The sequence below is a fragment of the Artibeus jamaicensis genome, unplaced genomic scaffold, assembly GCF_021234435.1.
Source record: "Artibeus jamaicensis isolate MK-2021 breed Jamaican fruit bat unplaced genomic scaffold, CSHL_Jam_final contig_781, whole genome shotgun sequence".
Lineage (NCBI taxonomy): Eukaryota > Metazoa > Chordata > Mammalia > Chiroptera > Phyllostomidae > Artibeus > Artibeus jamaicensis.
Window position 1 is genome coordinate 6,777,446 of NW_026521968.1, and position 21,000 is coordinate 6,798,445.

At 42.4% G+C, this 21,000-nt stretch overlaps 1 protein-coding gene and 1 pseudogene across 3 annotated transcripts in view; one reads left to right on the plus strand and one right to left on the minus strand.

The window, feature by feature from the left end:
* The first annotated feature begins 1,068 nt into the window (after nt 1-1,068).
* Nucleotides 1,069-21,000, plus strand: part of MYH10 (myosin heavy chain 10) — a 147,753-nt gene continuing 127,821 nt past the window's right edge. Inside the window, exons 1-2 of one of the 3 annotated variants that reach the window (XM_037164952.2) lie at nt 1,069-1,276; nt 7,924-8,299. In XM_037164952.2, coding sequence (XP_037020847.2) covers nt 1,218-1,276; nt 7,924-8,299 — 435 coding nt within the window. In that variant the 5' untranslated portion in view covers nt 1,069-1,217. Of the gene's footprint in view, nt 1,277-1,315; nt 1,544-2,210; nt 2,228-7,923; nt 8,300-21,000 lie in introns of those variants that run through there. The other 2 variants (XM_037164953.2, XM_037164954.2) reach the window with 2 other exon arrangements.
* Nucleotides 12,422-14,558, minus strand: LOC119063569 (60S ribosomal protein L30-like; annotated as a pseudogene).

A 21,000-nucleotide genomic window follows, 5' to 3' on the forward strand; every position in this document is an offset into this window, starting at 1 on the left:
ACCAACCCTTCCTTATCATTTCCTGCCTTTTTGTTTTTTGCTTTAGTCACATTTTTTTTTTTTTACTCCAGGCTGGATGTTTCCTGAGCTTAGCCACTTACATCATCTCACACATATTAAAATGCACAATGTACCCATATCCAACATGAAGTAACTATATCTTGCTGTAAAATTTTTTCATTTTGATAATTTTTAGTTTTTGTAAAAATAAATCATTTTTATTCTTGTGACTTAAACTTTGTTATATCTATATATAATCATTTGAGTCATGTGGCAGTTGACTAGATTCTGCAGACATTCCACTAAATAGTTATTTAATTTGATCTTCCCAGTTTCCTTATTTTGGAGCCATTTTTTTCTTCAAGTCTCAAACATTTCTAAGGCTTTTGAAAAGCTTATCGGACCTGAGGGGATTTGACCGCCCAGCAGAACCTCTCTAGACCTTGTCACGAAGGAAACTCTATTTGATGAATGAATGAATGAATGAATGAACAAATGAACAAACGAGTGAGGTGAATTAAGTCCTTCTCCCAAGTCTTCTCTTTAAGGCGGGTAGGTTTCACATTCTTCTGGAATCTAAACCCAGCCTGGAGGCTGGGTAGGAAGTTCCCTCCCCTCGAAAACACTAGAACTGGGGCAGCGGAGGAAGCTGTCCCGCATCCAGACCTCAACAGACCTGGAGATCCAGAATGGAGACAGTGGACAGAGCGTGAAACACAGTCGGTGCCCTAGCGGAGCGGGTGCGCATGGGCAGAGGTGTACCCCGAGCCCTGCCTCCCCTCCCCCATTGCAGGTGAGCCTCTGAGCCGCGGTCCCCACCCCCTGCAACCCCGGGGGTGACGTAAGGCCTCTGGACTGCGCTCCTGCCCCGCCCCTGCCGGCAGCGCTGGGGGCCGCGACTCCGCGGTGGAAGCCAGTCCTGCTACCGGACTCGCGGGTTGCAGCAAGCACAGAAAGAGAGCAAGGCGCTCAAGTGGGCTGCTGCGGCGGCCCGACGCCAATGCGAGGCACGTCAGGTGGAGCTCTGTGCTCCCGCGGGGCACACCTGCCCCACTGTCCGCACTGCCGCCGCCCCAGCAGAGTCCGCACTAGCTGCCCGGCGAGATAGCAGGGCGTTCTGCCAGCCTCAGCTGTCCATCTCTGCCCAAGCCAGCCAATCGCCCAGGACTGCTCCGGCCGCACCTCCCGGAATCTGTGACGGGCGTGCGGAGCAGCCTATGAGATTTGGGTTTCGGCGTCCAGGGTTGGGAGCGAGAACCAATGAGCATAATTTCAGGTGGGTGGAGGGCGCGGACCTCGGGAAGGTAGCTTCGTTCGGGTTGCTAACGTCTTCCCTTGGAGATGGGCGCGCAAACGGACCAGTGGGTCTGGGGGCGGCGGTGACGGGCGTGGAGCTGGCCCAATGAGGCTGGGGGTGGGTGGGGCAGTCCCGAGCAGCAGTGCTAAAGGAGCCCGGCGGAGGCAGCGGTGGGTTTGGGACTGAGGCGCCGTATCTGTGGTCGCGGCTCGGAACGTGCGCCGGCGCCACCATCTTCGGCTGAAGGTGAGAGGTGTGGTTGTCCGGGTCAGAGAGCGGCGGCTAAAAGCCTAGGGACGGTTTGTCGGGTAGGGAAGGATCCTGGGTTGGGGGACCCTTTGGCTCTGGACGGCAGGAACGGAGCCGAACTGGGATCCGGTGGGAAGCTAGAGGGGTTCTAGGCAGAGGATTTGTGGTGCGGGGGTCGTAGATTCTTCCAGGAAGGGACCAGGGAAGTGGGGTAACGGAACCCCAGTGGGTGGAGAGACTCCTGGAAAGGCCGGGAATGAGGCCCTTGAGAGTGAGACCCCTGCAAGGATCAGGGCCTGGGTGTGCGGGAGGACCTTTGGGGGTCTGGGGATGGAGATCTGGGGGTGGGGATGTAGGGAGCTGGTACTCGTTGTGTGGGGTCCAAGTGCCCCAGGGTTTGGGGGCCTGGTGCTTAGTCCCAGGGTGTCCCGCGAGTCTGTGTCTGCCCCCCGGGAGGGGAGGGAGTCTTGGGCGGGCTGTAAAGCGCGATCCTAGTTGGGGGTGGGGAGACGCTGGACGTGAAGGGCTCCTGGTGGGTTCTTGGGGTTAGGCCGGATTGGGCACTCCGAGTACGCTAAGGGGTTCGCCGAGGGCTCGGAAGGCGGGCGGAGCGCCCCAGACCTGTGGGGCTGGAGGAACCAGAGGGCAGGGGCTCTGCACCGCCGGGAAAGCGCGCCGCGGGTGAGGGTCAGAGGAGCCAGCCGCCAGCGTAGGGAAAGTCGGGCTCAGCTGGTTGAGTGAAAGGAGGGCAGGAGCGGGCGTCCTATAATGCGCTCCGTAGCCCGCGGGGGCCGGGGTGGACGCCGGGCAAGGCCCCGGCGGTTTGGGGGGCGAGGCGGGAAATGTGGCGGGGGCGCGCTGCAGCAGGGCGGCCGGGGGGAGGGTCAGCCCTAGCTTCGGGATCCCTTTATTGTGTGTAAGTGGTCTGGGAATGGCTCACCGCGGAGTCTTCCTGGCCTTCTGCATTTGGGGTCACAACCGGATCCCATAAAATCAAACTGGAATGGGGTCGGAGGGAAGTTGAAGCCGCGGAGTCCTAGACTCTGCAGGGCTTTGTGGGCCTGTGGTGGGCGGATGGGGCTCAGGGACCCGGGAGGCCCCCAGCCTGGCCTGCCTGGGAACTAGGGCCTTAGGAAGGAGGTTGGCGACTCGGTGGGTTTGAGCTTAGCTAGGGAGGTTTGGGTAATGTGGCCTCTGCCTATGACCGTTATCTGTTTCTTAGGGCCTCTGCAGCTCCCTTCAAGATCACTGCGGTTGGTGGAAGGGGGTGGGGTGGGGTGGGGTAGGGGAGAGCAGGCGGGGTAGATCCAGACTGCAAATGAAACAAAGACTGCTGTTTTCGCTGAAGAATATAATACTAAATATAATACTTTGGCTTTGCTGAGATTTTGCTTTTTAACGTTGAAACTGAGGATTCTGGAGTCAGGCTTAATTGTTCTTGATAGTATCTCAGTCTGGAAAACTTTAATCTATTTATTGTTTTATTTCCTTAACCAGTCTGTCCTTATTAATTATGCTTTTAGTCCCGTGCTTTTAGTGTTTACGTATGCCCTGTCTGTCTCAGATTCTGGAAAAGTGGCCATTTTATGCATCTCCTTACTTCTGCATCTTAAATTCAGTTCTTCCCCGTGCTTATCTGGAGAAAGCATATGGTGTAATTGTGTGATATAACAGGAGCTTTTGCAGCAAAGGGATGTGACCCGAGAGCCTGGCTTTTTATTTGGGCTCCTTGGGGAAATAATTACAATGAAGACAGACTGCATGGAAGGTGAGATGGAGGAAATTTTGAAGGGCATGTTGTATGGTGAAAGACTATGCTGCTGCGGTTTATGTACTTTCTCATCATATATGAATTAAAATTCCTGGTGTTGAGTTCACATCTCAAAAATATGTGACACAAATATTAACTGAGAGGTGGTGCATGCCATGAATAGCCATAGCATCCTTTTGCATCTGGTTTATATTTGTGATCATTTGATTAAGCAAAATATTGATAAATTAACAGACTTGCACTATGTCTCTAGTGCAAGTGACCTCCACAGTAGCATTACACAATTGGAACAGTTCTGTTCTTACCTGTCTTACAGGGATGCTGTATCATGGAATATTTATCCATCATCTTTGTTTGACTTTTTGTACAAGATATTCATAAAATTGAATTGTTTTCCAGGAGCCATACTGATAGTAGGTGCTGGGAGGCAGTTGAGAAATTTTCTGTGTGGCATATCGTTGGGAGTGGGAGGGAGTCAGGAGCGTGTGCACCTAAAACCAGTGAAGGGCGTGGGGTTTGGACTGTTCAGATAAATGATTTAACTCTATAATTAGGCAGTTATTTCAAATAATGCCAAGAACCTTTGCATTCTTTATGTCTCCTGTAAAGAGGTTCCTATTTATTCTCCCCCCACCAAGTATAAGGGTTTTTTCTTTCTATAAAATGTAAAGCATTGCCCAGATTGTGCAGGTGTGTTCATTGGCTGAGCCTCTACTCTTGAAGCCATAATCGATAGGGTTTTTATTTAGTAGAGAGGCAGTATATAGTGTACCTTGTGCCCTTGAAAATTTCCTCCTTCTTACCTTCTTTCGCTGGAGAATGAACCCAGGAGCTGAATTTAGGGTTTAATCCCAGCTCTGCTACTTGTTAGCGCTGTGATCTTGGGCTGGTTTTTGGCTTTCTCTGTACCTCAGGTTCCTCATTGGTTAAAAAGAAGATATACATAGTACCTACCTCATAGGGCTATTGTGAGGATTCAGTTGATATATGTAAACTGCTTAGAATAAATATTGTCTGGCCATAATTAGTGATATATAACAACAGTATTTGCTATTTTAAAAATTATGGTGTTATCCTTTCTGCAAGGCAAAGCATTTGGGAGTGGTTCACTATTAAATACCAGTTTTATCAAGATCGGGTTCCAAATATACAACGGAATGAAAAAATACGGCATATTTGGCAATCACAAGTGAAGAGTAAAAATGAACCCAAAAAAATCTTCACTGGCCTCGTGAACACTATAAATTAAACAGCAGCTTGAATACCTACTACCTGCTAAGCCCTCTGGGACATGCAAGGGAGGGCAAGAAAAATGCCGGAAGGGCAGCACAGAATGTTAGAAGGATGAGGATTAAATTGCCAGATTGACCTGAAAAGAATTTCTGAAAGGGTGTCATTTGGGTCAGGCTTTGAAGGCACGGTAGGTTTTTGGTTGTGGAGGAGAAGCCTACTGTGAGAGAGGGTGAGGACAGGTTATGTAATGTTTAGTCAGTGCGTCTAGGCCCCTCGTTGGACAGGGAGTAGACCGAGTGCTTACCATATAGCAAGGGACAAGAAAGTGTCCTCGCAGCATTCTTTATTTCATTGTGGGAAACTCTGGAAAAGTAAAAAATATGTAATCAATTTCACTACCCAATGAGGACCCATGAATAATTTGTTCCTTCTTTAAAAAAAAGTACATATATGTAATCTCCACCTACAAAACCAGGAACATTTTGTAACTACACTTTTGTGATCTGTTGGATTTTTCTTAAATTATAGGCATTTCCTCACCAAAATAGTACTGATTTAATCCATTTTAAATCCATAATTTACTTTTTAAAAAATGACCTGCTATAGAAATAATCTAAATTATTCTAATGTGCAGGCACCTGCTGAATTTAAGTGTGTGCCCAATGTAAAATTAAGGAGCTATGTAAGCCTGCCAGCGGCAGGGCAGTTTCCTGAGTGTTGTGTGGGGTGTGCAGTTAATACCTGCCGAGAATAATAAGACTGACCTGTTACCGTGTTTTATTATAGTTGGATATTTTCACTTTTGATAGACTGTCCTTTAGGCAGGATGTTTGCCTGGATGTCTCCAAATTCATCCAGGATAAGTCCCACTTCAAAGCCGAGCCTCCTTAGCAGTGTTTAGTGTAAAAGACAGAAAGCTTGTTAATAATCTTACAGAGCAGTCCCTAGAGGGGCCAGGCTTTTGAAACCATTCTTCAGACAGATTGTACATGTGTCCATGAATATTTTCTATAAGAAGGCAAATGCAAGTTTGGTTGAAAAACATGTTCGCAGTTTTATTTGTAGAAGTCTTAATGTTACATGTTTTGGGATTTTTTGTTATTTCATCTTGTGATTTTTGTGTTATCCAATTCCATTATCCTTAAAACATTAGCATAGTCTTTAAATCTTGGTCTGAGTTGGTCTAGAACATTGGTTTCCAACCTTTTTTTTTTTTTTCCCTACCTCAAATACCTGTTAATGACTGTGGGTCACCATGGCAGCCCGAGAACTATGGAGCAGTAATTCTCAGTGTGCTCCCCGGACCAGCAGTGTCAGCATCATCTGGGAATTTGTTAGAGGTGCAAATTACTATTCTCCACCCCAGATTTACCTAAATCAGAAATTCTGGGGATAGGGCCTGGCAGTCTGTATTTTAATGAGCCTCGTAGGTGCCGCTGACTGGTAGACATGCCAGAATTTGAGAACCGTGCTCTAGAGCAGTGGTTTTCAACCTTTTTCATCTCATGGCACACGTGGACTAATTACTAAAATTCTGCAGCACACCAAAAAATATATTTTTGTCAATCTAACAAAAACCAATAGGTATAATTTTGATTCATTCACACCGAATGGCTGTTGTTGGGTTGGCTGTTGTGCAGGGGACAAGAGGTCACCTGACTAGTAGTCACATATTGCATGTTTTGAAAGTGCTCGCAGCTCACCGGTTGAAAATCTGCTGCTCTAGGGCATGGGTGTTCGTGGTGCATTACAACGTGACAAATAATTTCTGAAGACTCTTAGTTATTTGATTTAGTAAATTCTTACTAGAGGGAAAGGGGTAGTATCTATACCCGCTATCAGTGATTATTAATCTTTTAGGACACAAATAGATCCCTTTAAGAATCTGAAGAAAGTCATGAGTTTTCTCCTTTTAGAAAAGCACGCACGTATATAGTAAGTGTACAACATTTTTATACCATTTCAGCTTGAAATTTATCTATGGACTCAAGGTTAAGAACCTCTTAAAACTTTGGATTACTTTATGGTAAACCTCTCAGCCTTCTATTTTGCATACAAAGAATCCCCATCATTTGGGGAGTGGGATAAGTTGGGAGGATTTGATGGAGCTAGAGCAGGTACTCAGTTGGCGTCTTGCATTCACTTGGACGAGGTCATGGATGGAATCCCTGCTTACGAAGTTTGTAATTTGGAGTGATAACAAAAGTGTTTAATAATGTTATTGGATTCCAAAAAGATGCTGTCAACTAGAAATGATTAGTCACATACGAAAGGTGAGTGAGGAATGTAAACTCTGGTCATTTGATCCAAGAAGCTAGTTGCGTAAGTGTAAGAGGCAGGGAGGTGACTTAGAACAGCACATGTGGAGCTTTGGCTGACAGTTCATTGTGAGCCAACAGTGAACGAATGCTAAGTATACCAATTAGGGCTTGCGATACATTAATTGTAGAAGTCATAGAAACTGCTTTCCCTAGTGTGGCCCTATGGTTTTTAATGGTTCCTTTTTCTTCTGTACTGGTGAGACTGTATCTAGAATGTTATGTTTGCTTCTGGGTTCCACACTCCAGAGGGGCGTAAGCACATGGAGTCTGTTTAGAGGCAAGAGCTCAGGGTAGTGGAATGAGTCTTGATGAATGACGGAATGCTGAAGAGACACAGGGAGTAGGAGCAGCTGCAGGGATGGGAGTGGAGACCTGAATAGCTACCATCACATACTTGAAAGGCTGTTGTGTGAAGGCTGTTGTGTGAAGCCAAGTTACGCTTATCCTCCGTGGCCTTATTTGATCACATTAAGACCACGTTGGCCATAGGTAAGCTCTGGGGGCCTGCTTAGGGGTATTTGTAAGACAGAACCTTAAGTGTGTTGTCTGAGGGTAGAAAGGGAGGCCTGTTTTAGCCCCTGTGCTGTACTCTCCTGGCCTTCCTCATGTGCTCTGTAGCTATATCCTGGTGGTCAAACTAATTTTGGTACCACTCCATAGGCCGTTCCTTATGAATCATTTTCTTTTTCTTCATTCTCCTTTCCCTTCTTAACTCTCTGTTTGATTTGTGGTGAGGGTGAAAGAGGAGATGAAGAGGAAAAAAGGTCAAACTAGAACTTTACTTTTTCCTTCTGCTTGTTTTTCAGTCCTCAGTAACTCAGGGCATGTCTTGAGTGGCCTTCAGACGACCAGTCATAATTTGTGGTCACCCCTGAAATTTACCTTGGAAATCTGGTCAGTATGGCTGTAAAGAGGAATACCCCAGCTTCTTAACTCAAAGTGTATGTTTTCTGTTTACCAAAGGTTTTGTTTTCATTTTCTTAGAAGAGTAAAATTTGTGGATCATTTTATATTTTTAAGTATCTAACTTTATCCTTCTCCTCTTTTCATAGAGGCGATTGCTCTTGGATCCTTGTATTTACAATGGCACAGAGAAGTGGACTTGAAGATCCAGAGAGGTATCTCTTTGTGGACAGGGCTGTCATCTACAACCCTGCCACGCAGGCTGATTGGACTGCGAAAAAGCTAGTGTGGATTCCATCAGAACGCCATGGCTTTGAAGCAGCTAGTATCAAAGAAGAACGGGGAGATGAAGTTATGGTGGAGTTGGCAGAGAATGGAAAGAAAGCAATGGTCAACAAAGATGACATTCAGAAGATGAACCCACCTAAGTTTTCCAAGGTGGAGGATATGGCAGAATTGACGTGCTTGAACGAAGCTTCTGTTTTACATAATCTGAAGGATCGTTACTATTCAGGACTTATCTATGTAAGTATGCTCTCTAAATAAACATGTGAAATGTGGTGACTGGGAATTAATGTAAATTACACCTACGGTCATAATCAAATGAGAATGTGGACTGCCCACACTCTCTATTTAACGTTATTTCTATTGCAGATAGTCTCTTGCTCACCCCAAATCTTGCTGTGCTTTAAGTTTTAACACATGATTTTAAATAATCGAGTCTGCAGTTAAACAGACTGAATGGTATGTGAAGACTTTTGTGGTATTGCTCTGGAGCATAATGAGATGGGGACAGCACGTGGCAGAAAGGCCAGGGAGCTTACTAGGGGGCTGAGAGTTGCATTGACGGTGGGATGCAGGCAGCAAATGGGTGGGAAATCCAGAGTATATCCGGGAGTGGAAGGGCTGCGAGGAAGAACAAGTTCACTGGATACAGAAAGTGGGAAAGATGAAACTGAGGTTTTTAAGAGGAAATAGTTCAGGGCAAGATTGAGGCTGGGGTTGTCCTGTGGTTAGTGGTCCACCGTACACACGTGGCAGTCACTGACAGTGGCGCTGACCATATAAAAGTTATTGAAAATAATAAGGGGTAAGGTAGAGAGGAAAAATGCAAGTCAGGTACTGAAAAATCTAGGGTGACAAAACAGGTTTAAAGGGATGGTAGATGTAGTTGGCAAAGGTGTAAAGAAGGTGGTATAGCTAGAACTTAGACTTAGAATGAAGAGAAGTAGAGAGAAAAGTTGACATTGTAATGGTCTGAGTTGGGAAAAGAATTTTTTGCAAAGGCCATGATAGTGAAGCTCATGTGTAACCCAAAACGTCAACAGGTCAGAACTAGCTTTACTGTAGGAATTAGTTTATTTGGTGAATACTTGCTGAGCACCTTCTGCTGGGAAGAGTGTTGTGGACAGGACAGGTCCCTACCATCCTGATACATCCTATACGGAAATGAAACGTGATAGAGTGAATAGGAGACCGACTTTCCACAGCAGGTCAGTGAAGGGCTCTTTGAGGAGGTAGCATTAGACCTAGAATATGACAGATAGGAGGGAGCTAGCCATGGGAAAATCTGAGAAATGAATAGTTCATTCATGACCTTTGCCAAAGAAGTTTCAATCAAGCCCAATGGTCTCGGTCTCTCTCTCTCTGTTCTGCCATGAGGTAGGATGTAAAGTAAGAGACCAAGAGGCACCAGGTTTGGGAAGGTGGCTTGAGGGGAATGGGAAAGGTATGGAAAAGAAGAGAAGCCAAAGATAAGGAAACAACTGGAGAGTAGCATTGAGAATCCAGCTGAGACTGAACGGCGTGTGTACAGGGACCACATTTTTGTCTGGCTGTGTGGTTTTGCCAGATTTATAGGCTTGCCCCAGGTCTGTGAAGGCGGGGAACCTATTCACTGTTGTGTCTCCAACTGCTAGCAGTTCCTTTCTCTCCTGTCCCTTGCCAAACAAGGCGAAGGGGCCTGGAGCAAAGGTAGTGGGAGTGAAAGAGGGAGAGAACTGGAAAATTAAGAGAGTGTGGTCAGATCTTAATGTTGACAGCAAAAATTTGAGCTGTTGGTCAATTTTGGATGACAAGTGGTGCAGCGAGGTGTGCAAGGCTGGAAGCGTGATGGCACGAGCACGAAGCTGTGGAAGACTGGAATGTGGGGCGGAGCCAGGCTCTTTCCGCCAGTCTTCACTTTGCTTCCCCACCTTGGACCCCGTGGGTTCCTGCAACCAGGAGGAAGAGGGAGAAATGGAAAGGGAAGGAGATCGTAGGTGAAAGACATGGGGTGAGGGAAAAGACATTTTATTTGTAGTCAGGCTTCATGATTCTTCTACAGCTTTCTTTGCAAGTACCTTTTATTACGTTTCAGTTTTTCCAACTTAGGTACAAATACAACCTGAGTGAATTTCTGAGTTTCCTTTCAAAAGCATGGACCCCTTGGTCTTAAAGAAGGAAAATGAGAGTTTTTCTTGAAGTATTAAGGTCACAGCAGAAGGGAGGTTTTCGAGGATCATGTCTGCAATTCGTGGGATGGAGAAAGTGTTTCAACCTAAGGTTTAAGTTGGAGCACTGGACTCTAGAGAAATCCTATATTGAGAGCACAGGGCTGTGGACAGCCATGGTTGCTGGAGTTGTGATGCGTGTGTAGGGCTTTGGAATTAACCAGTCAGTTGAATTGATCAGTTGAGGTGCCAACATATCAGCACTCTGATAACTTGCATTGGACCTTTTTGTACATATATATTTCTATAGATAAGATACAATATATGTTCATTTAAATAAGTTGGTTATTCACAGGTTTAGTTTCCTTATTTTTTCTTTTATTCTCCCCAACATACATCTTCTCATCCAATATTCATTTTTTCTAATAAAACAATTTAAGAGCCATGAATATTTCCTCTGATATTGATTTAGATCACCTCACATGTTTTGATCTGTAGTATTTGTATTATTTAGTTATAAATATTTTCTAACTTCTATTATAATTTCTTTAACCTATGAACCATTTAAAAGTATACTTTTAGAAGTTCCAATGTTGGTATCTAACCTATGTTTTTGTTGTTTTTAAATTAATTGCATTGCAGTCAGAATTAATTGCAACTAACAATGGTACATTGTCGGTTTTTATGAGCGTTCAAAATGTGTTGGTAAAGAAGGCATATTCTGTTATTATTGGGTGTGGAGTATATGGTCCTTAGACTAAGATTCTTAATTGTTTAAATCTTCTATAGCCTTACTAATTTTTGTCTGCTTGGTTGATCAGTTGCTAAGAAGTACCTTAAAATCTTCCAGTGTGTTTTATCAACTAAGTATGCATTCCTAAGCAATACAGTTGAGTTTTACCTGTTTATGAAATTTTTATATGAATCTTATATAGCCCTTTGTGTCTATTTTTTATTTGCTCAGCATTACATTTTAAAGATCCATCCATATTGCTTTGTGTTGTTACAATTTAGTAGTTCTCAAAGCGTGGTCTGTGGACTCCTAGGTTTTTTCCCAAGACTCTTTCGGGGGATCTGCGAGATCAAAACTGTTTCCGTGATTATGAAAAGATGTTATTTGCCCTTTTCACTGTTGTCATTGGTAATGATATCAACAGTGACAAGGCAGTGACCCCACTAGATGGAATGACCTAATGGTCACTTTAACTCAGTTTCACTCAAGAATGTCTTTGATAACACTCCTCCTGGGAGCACACCCACACCTACGTATCTTCCCCCACAGGCGCATCTCCTGAACTCAAAGGGTCCCCACAAGATTTGCAACCAGGGGAGCAGTGGGCACTGGCAGCTCACCTGGCTGACCCCCCGAACCTGTCTCTAAGGCCCCTTTCTCTGATTTTCTGAGGAGCTGACAGCAGCCCCGCCCAGACTCTCCCATTGCTTCTTCTGTCCCGAGCTTTTCCTTGTTTCACTATCCCCAGCTTTCATAGACGTACTTTCAAAATAACAATAAAAAATAGAAGAATGTCTTTGATAAAGCGGAGAAATGATTGGTTTCATTAATTCTTAACCCTTGAGTATCTCTTTTTAATATTCCCTGTGATGAAGTGGTAAGTATGCATTAAGCACTTCTGCTGTGTGTTGAACTATGAGGGGCGCCCTGAGGAAAAGCATGTAATTATTTACGTTGCAAGATAATTTACTGCTTTTTAAACAAAATGCCATAGTTATTTCATAGAATGACTAATAGGTAAACTGTGGTTCCTTCCATTGCAGTATTTGGCAGACATTTTCTTGAATATAAACAAAATGAACCTGTCACTTTAAACAACTGATTGTATTTGCTACCAATGATAAAATTTGAGTTTTCCCGTGAACGTTAAAATTTGGAGAGACTTGTGTCTACCACTGTGAACTTGATATCAATATTTAAAAGCCTTTCTGATGAGATAGATGAATGCAATTATGAGTGCAATGTCATTATTTGGAAGACTTTCATACTTCAGTGAATCTGTTTTCCAAGTGATGTGTGTAGATATTCCAAAGTCCTGCGTGGGTAAAAGATTTCATTCAACATGCAAGATAAGATGGTGGGTTTCGATGAACACAGTGTGGAAAGTTCATCGACAGGTTTTCAGAAGCTATACTGCCCCTGAATGTTAAGAAATGGTCAGTTGTTGAGTTTCGGTGTAGTATCAAAGAAGAATATCCACCATTAGTTGAAAAGACTGTTTAACTGCTTCTTCCTTTCCAACCGTATACCTGTGTAAGGCTGACTTTCTTCATATGCTTCAAAACAAAATATCACGACAAATTGAATGTATAAAAAGGTATGAAAATTGTGCTGTTTTCTGTGAAGCCAGATAATAAAAGATTTGCAAAAACATAAAAAAGTGCCACTCTTCTTACTTTTGTTTAGAAACATAATTTTTTAAAAAAAAAAACAAGAAATGTTACTTACATTAACCTATATTCATTGTTATTTAAAATGAATATGTATTTTAAAAGCTCAGTTATATAAAACAAAATGTCTTCGGAATCTTTTTCTAAGAGTGTAAAAAGGGCTCTGAAATAAAAAAAGTTTGAGTTTTTTGTTTGAATGTAATATTTCATTATACTTTCTTTTTTTAAAAAAAGAGAGGGAGAGAAACGTCAATGTGTGGTTGCCTCTCACACGTTCCCCACTGGGGACCCAGCCTGCAACCCAGGCACGTGCCTGGACTGTGAATCAAACCAGCAACCCTCCACCTCGCAGGCCAGCACTCAATCCCTGAGCCATACCAGCCAGGGCCCATTGTATGATTTTTTTGACCCATTTTTAAAAATCCAAATGTTTTTGGACATTTGTTTTTTCCAGTTTGGAAACTGGAACATTATGAACATTGATCATTTTAATGAACAGCATCGGATATGTACCTACTGCATATAATCATGCCTTTCTGTAAGTTATAGAACTAGGAGTAGGGTTACTGGATGTTAGAATATGCATATTTTTAACTCCTATTTTGAGCTTTTTTAGATGACACCTGATTTAGTCAGAGTCTAACCGGAAACAGAAGGGCCTCAAAGTAGATATTCTAAAAGGTTTATAAGGGGACGATTTACAAACATGTGGGTAGAGTTTAGAAAACAAACACTAGTTGAACAGTATCCAGCTCTAGTGGTGGCGGAGAGCCCTTGATACAACTCGATCTTTAAAGGAGCAATAGCAAAGAGCCGTTGCCTCAACCAGAAGAGGATAGCTGTGTGGAAAGGGCTTCCTGGTAGGAATTGTGTCCGCAGCTCATGACAGCTGGCAGGGAAGATCCTGGGGCATAAATATCCTATCTCTTTTCACCCCAAGTCTCCTGCTAATGTCTCAGCTGGTCAAACTCAGTTTGAAGCCAGAGGAGAGGAGAATTTGTTGATACACATTTTAGGTCATTCTCAGCCCATTTGCAATTGAATTTATGTACAGTGAAAGATTAATTTTCTTTTCCTTTCCAAGTGGCTCTCCAATTGACCCAGTGCTATTTAGTGAAACTCCAGTCTCTACACTCTGACATGTCACCTTTGTTATAAACCAGGTGTTCCTAAATTTGTTGCCTCCCTTGTCTGTTTCATGGGTCTGCATGCTTGTGCTTGGACCAGTAGACAGTGCTATTTAAAAATGGTGTTCTAAATGTTCCTTTTTAATTGTTATCATTATGTACAAATACAGTTGCTGTATATTTCTTCTGTAGATGAGAGTAAATCCAAATCTATAGATAAATTTACAAGAGTTTGAACCAAACAATTGAGGACCGACCCAGAGCAAAATCCCAAAGGATTGAAAAAATGCTCTAGAGAATGACAGTTTTGCCCGCCCTCCCTCCCTCCCTCCCTCCCTCCCTCCCTCCTTTCCTTCCCCCCCCTCCTTCCTTCCTTCCTTCCTTCCTTCCTTCCTTCCTCCCACCCTTCCTTCCTTCCTTCCTTCCAGCTTTTAAACCAGGCTGTGGCCAGTTTTATTAAAGAAAAATTTTTGCATGATTTACCTTCAGCAGTCTGTTCTGACATGCTTCTGATGCCTGAATCGCCTGGATCAGTCATAGCTAGTGTGCGGACTTGGTAGTATTTTCCACACACTGTGCCCAATTCAGTATCATTGCCACTTTAGTGGTGGGCAGCAGCAGTCTTCGCCAACATGGTGTAGTGCTCTATTTCAGGTTTCCTCAAGGGTGGACACTGCTGGCAAGCATGACCAGTTTCTCTTTGCCTTGTCTGATCATCAGAGTCTGCTTGTACCCCACCACGTACTTTCCACTTTTCATAGCAAGTAGGAGCCTAGAGTCAATGGACTCCAGTGACTTTTTCATCTCCTTTGCAGCCACCATCTTCCTGCCTTAAGAACAGGATGGCCTCTAACCGAGAGAAGCCTTTTTATACATTTGGAATCAAAGGAGGTTACATTCAGTCCATTAGTAGTGAAGAGGTGGGAGAAAACCAGGGAGAGGTGTTTCCAGGATTGATAAAAAGCAAAATGGAGAGATACATACTTGTTTCACGTCAGTGGGTACAGGACAGTTAGCACTGACCTTTTCCAGTAAATAGAGATGGGACGGGACAAGACAGTGAGGAGTTTGGGGGTCATCCTGTGAAGGAGGGTGGTTATGCCTCTGGCATGTCTGGAAAAGATACTGACATTCCAAGGGTATGTTCTCTTAGATGCACGAAAACAGTGGACAGGGCTCCCTTAAGGCAAAGGTTGACCTTTTATTAAGGCATCTAGAAGCCCAGAACATGACTACGCCCCATGACCTGCCCAGTTAGGAAATTTATGATCAGACCATTCTGTGTGGCTACGTGGTCCCTGCCTTTGTCAGGCTTGGTAAAAGCCCCTCTTTTCCATTCACACTTTAACTTGCTTATTGCACTGTTCAAGACCCTCACTAAATAAATGCATGCTGAATAGGACTGATTGGAGTCATCTTTCTACCATTTCTGACTTCAGAGGGAAAGCTTTCAGCATTTCACCATTAAGGATGATGTTTGCTGATGAAAGGAGACTTGGCTTGGGGTGAACACAATGCAGGGGTACAGATGATGCACAATAGAATTGTACACCCAGCCCTGGCTGGTGTAGCTCTGGATTGAGCGCAGGCATGCGAATGAGAGGATCACGGTTCGATTCCCAGTCAGGGCACATGCCTGGGATGCAGGCCAGTTCCCAGCAGGGGACGCATGAGAAGCAACCACACATTGATATTTCTCTCCCTCTGCCCTTCACTTCCCTTCCCTTCTAAAGATAAACAAAATATTTTTTAAAAAAAGAATTGTACACCTGAAATCTATATAATTTTGTTATCCAATGTCACTCCAAAAAATTCAGTTTTAAAAAATACCGTTTGGAGAGTTCTTACTCTGTTCTTCAGTTCTCCACAACATCTTTTTTTTTTTTTTTTGTAATTTTAAGTGTTAGAGGCATTTGTGAGAACAAATATCTAATATGGTAAAATATCCCAACAATAAAACTTATTTATATTTCTGTAATCTATGAAACATTCACAAGGTTCAATGATCATGAAAGATATTTTCTTAGTAAGAATAGAATTCTAGATGAGTTCTCTTGTGTTCTATGGGGTAACTTTTATGGAAGGTCACTGACAATGAACAAAAAGCAATGTAAACTGACTACTTAATTTCTACTATTTTAATTGACATTATAAAACAATTTATGTTTTTAAAAATGCAAAATAAAGGTTTGCTAAATTAATAAAAAATGAATGCTCTTTGCAATGAACTATTTTTCAGCCATTAAAAAAGCCATGAACTCTTGCCATTTAGGACAACATGGATGGATTTAGAGGATATTATGCTAAGTGAAATAAGTCAAACAGAAAAAGACAAGTACCTCATGATTTCACTTATATGGGTAATCCAAAAATCAAACAATGGTCACCAGAGGGAGGGAAATTGAGGGATCAGGTGAAAAAAGTGAAAGGGATTAGGGAGTACAAATTGCCAGCTATAAAAATAGTCACAGGGATGTAAAATATAGCATAGGGGATATAGTCAGTAATACTGTAATCATTATTTATGGTGTCAGATGGGTGTTAGACTTATCAGGATGGTCACTTTTTTAAAAGTATTTTTATTGATTATGCTATTACAGTTTTTCCAATTTTCCCCCTTTTATCCCCCCTCCACCCTGCTCCCCACAACCCTCCAGCATTCCCCCTCCTTAGTTCATGTCCATGGGTTGTACATAGAAGTTTTTGAGTTCTCTGTTTCCTACACCATTTTTTATCTCTCCTTGTCCATTTTATGCCTACTAATTATGCTGCTTCTTCCCTGTACCTTTTCCCCTCTCTTCCCCTTCCCCTCCCTGCTGAACGCCCTTTGTATGATGTCCATTTCTCTGATTCTGTTCCTGTGAACTGGCTGTTTGCTTAGTTTTTGTTTTCATTGTTTTTCTTTTAGGTTCATTTGTTGGTAGTTATAAGTTTGTTGTCCTTTTATTGTTCAGATTTTTTGTCTTCTTTTTCCTAGGTAAGTCCCCTTAACGTTTCATATAATAATAACTTGGTGATGATGAGCTCCTTTAACTTGACCTTATCTGGGAAATACTTTATCTGCCCTTCCATTCTAAATGAAAGCTTTGCTAGATAGAGTAATCTTAGATGTAGGTCCTTGCATTTCATGACTTGGAATACTTCTTTCCAGCCCCTTCTTGCCTGCAAGGTTTCTTTTGAGAAATCAGCTGACAGTCTGATGGGAACTCCTATGTAGGTCTCCTTTTCTGTTGCTGCTTTTAGGATTTTCTCCTTCATCTTTAATCTTGGCTAATTTAATGATGATGTGCCTTGGTGTGTTCCTCTTTGGGTCCAACTTCTTTGGGACTCTCTGGGCTTCCTGGGCTTTCTGGAAGTCTAGTTTCTTTGCCAGATTGGGGAAGTTTTCCTTCATTATTTGTTCAAATAAGTTTTAAATTTCTTGCTATTGCTCTTCTGCTGGCATCCCTGTACTTCTGTTATTGGAACACTTCAGGTTGTCCCAGAGAGTCCTCAGCCTCTCTTCATTTTCTTGGATTCTTGTTTCTTTGTTCTGATCGAGTTTGTTTATTTTTCTCTTTTGTTCCAAATCATTGCTTTGAATCCTGGTTTCCTTCTTGTCACTGTTGGTTCCCTGAATATTTTGCTTTATTTCATTTTGGGTATTTTTCATTTTTCGACCAAGCTCAATCAGTTCTGTGAGCATTTTGGTTACCAGGGCTTTAAATTCTCCATCAGTTAGTTTTGCAATGTCCTTGTCACTTAGTTCTGAGGTTTTGCTGTGTTCTTTCATTTGGGTCATATTTCCTTGTCTTGGTGCCCCTAGGATGGTCACTTATTAAGTTATGTAAATGTCTAATCACTATGTTGTACATCTGAAACTAATAATATTGTATGTCAACTGTAATTCAAAATTAAATTTAAAAAATATTTTAAATGGTGCTTGCTACAGTTTATATTTTGAATATTCTTTTATCAAATTAAGAGAAGTTTCACTCTACTCTTAGTTTTTACGCTGCATGGATGATAGTGTGATTTTTCTGGTTATTTTGTTATTGTGGTGAATTTTAGTGTTAAAACTAGCCTTGCAAGGACCCAAGTATTCTTTTTATAGATATGCTTTATGTATTTTACTAGATTCCTAGATTCTATATTTTGTTTAGGATTTTTGCATCTAATGAGTGAGGCTGACTTACAATTTTCCTTTCTTGTACTGTCCTTGTCATATTTTGCTAGCAAAATAATGCTGGCTTTATAAAATGAGTTGAGTAATAGTTTATCTTCATGTGTTCTCTGGAAGACTTTGGATAGGATTGATGTTATTTCTTTTAAAATAATATAGTTTTCTTTGTGGAGAAGTTTTTCTTTAATAGTTGTATCAGTTTTGGTAACTTTTTCTAGGAATTTGTTCATTTTATCTAAATCTTCAAATTTATTGGCGTAAAGTTGTTTGTAGTACCCTCTTATTTTTTCTGCAGGATTTGTAGTGATGTTCATTTTCATTTCTGATACTAATAATTTGTTCTCTGTTTTTTTAATGAGTCTCATCAGAGGTTTATCCATGTTATATGGACAGAAAGGGGCTGCCTGCTAACCTCGACAAGCTCAGGGAGGTCTGCATGACGGCCTCACAGACTCAGAGACCAAAGTAGTCACTTAGGATGGTCTGAAATGAAAAACTTTGTAACTAAAATTAAGTCGTGGCAGGCAATCGTGTCCTAGGCTGGAATTTTCCTGGACAAAGTCAGTCTTGACCTTAACTGAGCCTGTCTCTTGCCTTGTTTTTTGCATCTACAATAACAGACCTCGGGAATATTACGTTTCCTTTTCCCAGCCCCCTTCAGTGCACAGGCACTGCCCCAGGTCTCCTCATTGTCATCGCTGTTGTGTCCTTTGCTGACTGTTAACCACCCTGTACCCGCCTATGTAAAAGACAGCCCATCATTTTTACTTTTTATCCAATCCCAGAGGTTTCTCTGCTTTGCTTTCTTCCACCTCTCTAATCAACAACGGCTTTCGTTGAACCCACTTACGTCTTCTCTTTTGATGTAATGTATAAAATAAGGTGCAAAACTGCCATTTTCCGGAGCATTTCCTCAGTCTGTTGAGGTTATGCTTTCCAGCAATTGTTGTTAGTTGGCTCAACTAAACTCATAAAAATTCTTCCAGGTTTGGCCATTTCTTACGATGGCAGTTATTAGTCTTTTCAAAGAATTGGCTTTGTTGGTGCTCTCTTCCTTCCCTCCCTCCCTCCCTGTCTCACCTCCTTTCTTCCTTCATCCAACCACCTTATTCTTTACCTATCTCTCTACCTTTAATACATTTGTTTTCTTTTACAGTCATCTGCCACATGATGTTTTGGTCAGTGATGAACTGTGTTAATATGACTGTTGTCTCAAGATTATAATGGAAGTGAAAAATTTCTGTCACCAAGTGAGGTGGTACTGTTGGAGCACAAGGCATTACACAAAGGCTCACCATTTGTATAATGGTGAGCATTACACAAATGTAATTCAGCTGCCCACGGCATTCAGCACAGTAATGTGCTGTACAGGTTTGTAGCCAAGGAGCTTATAGGGGAACAGAATTTGTCACCCCAAAATAATGTCCCTGGCTTAGGGATTATTTTAGGCTGGTTAATTTTTAAGAAACAGCAGACTTGGGAGAAGCTCTGAAAGCCACGTAGCAGTCACCCTTTGTAAAAGGTGACTTAAGTTTGTCAGGGAGGTCTCCGCTCGTCAGGGTGCCTCCCTCCTGTACCTGGAAGAGGGGGTGACCTTGTCTCTAGAAACTCAAATCAAGTTGGAATACTTATATTGGCATAACAGCCTTACCGTGTTTACTGGCTTCTTTTCCCTAGTAAGCTTCCATAAACGACACACCCACCCCCAAATCTTTTGTCTTCAGCTGACGATGGTATTTAAGGTAGTGGCTCCAGCCATTTTGGCAAATTACTCAGCTTTCCTGGGTCTTCCCATGTATACAGGAAGTATACGTGTTACTAAGCTTCCTTTTTTTTTCTCCTATTAATCTTTTATCGCAAGGATGTCTCAGCCAGGATCCCAGTCAGAGAGAAAATTATTTTTCCTCCTCTGCAGAGCAGTAGGCTGTACTGTGCAGCCAGGTGTGCAGTGGTTATCACACCCAGGTCTGTGTAAGTGTGCCCTGTGGTGTTTGCACGGGGACGCAGTCACCTGACACCATGTTTCTCAGGTGTGCCCTTCTCATAAGTGGGCACCATGCTGTACCATTAACCTAAAAATAAAGGGCCAAAGTGAGAGACAACATGCATTTATCTTGAGATTTAAAAAAAACAGCTGTTTGGAAAGCACTGATTAGGCAGATGCCCAAATAATCCTTCCATTAGGAGACAAAGGCAAGGGGCGTTTATGAGAAAGGGAAGGGGAGCAACCACGTCAGTGGACGGAAGGCGTTTCTACAGGTGCAGATGAGCCAACTAGTGACTCTAATTCTAAAAAAGGTTTTTTAATTTTTTAGTCTGGTAGTCATTAGTCCTAGTAGTCATAATAGCTGATTTCTTGTCATCTTTGCAAACGATTGAGACACAGTGCATTAGGGTTATTCCGCGGCTTTAAGGTTCTGAAGCTTCGAGGTACGCGATCTGCAAGGTAGTTCCTCCAGGATGCGGCTCCGACTCCATCTGAAGTGGTCTCCCCCCCCCCCGCCCCCCCCCCACACACACAGAGTCCGGCAGAAGTAAGGCCTGTTTGAGTGTGGTCGGTAGGGTGATAGTATGGGTGTAATAATTTACAGCTTTAATTTAAACATTTCATCTAAAGTGTCATATGGTGTGCTTGAGTGTGATATTGTTATGGTTATAGAACTACATGCTTATGATTTTGTAATAAAAAAGCGTTATTTGTGCTGGATGCTGTACTTCTTTTTTATAGTACTTTCTATGAGGTAATTTGTTCATTATCTAATTTTTGAGATGGATACTTAGATCACTGATTTTTTTTTCAGCTAGTCATTTTCTAATAGGTACTTTAAAGGCTATACATCTCATTCTAAGTAATAAACTTTAGCAGTATTCTACAAGTTTTAATGTGTTTCATTTTTATTGTCATTTGGTTCAAAATAATGAGGACATCTTTGTTGCCTTCACAGGTTATTTAAAACTAAATTGCTTAATTTCCAAACACAAGATGATTTTCAGGTTTATTTTGTTATTTCTAATATAATCTGCCCTTGGTCAGAGAACATACCCTGAATGATTTTAGTCCTTTGAAACCTATTAGACTTGCTTCGTGGTCCATCTTATGAT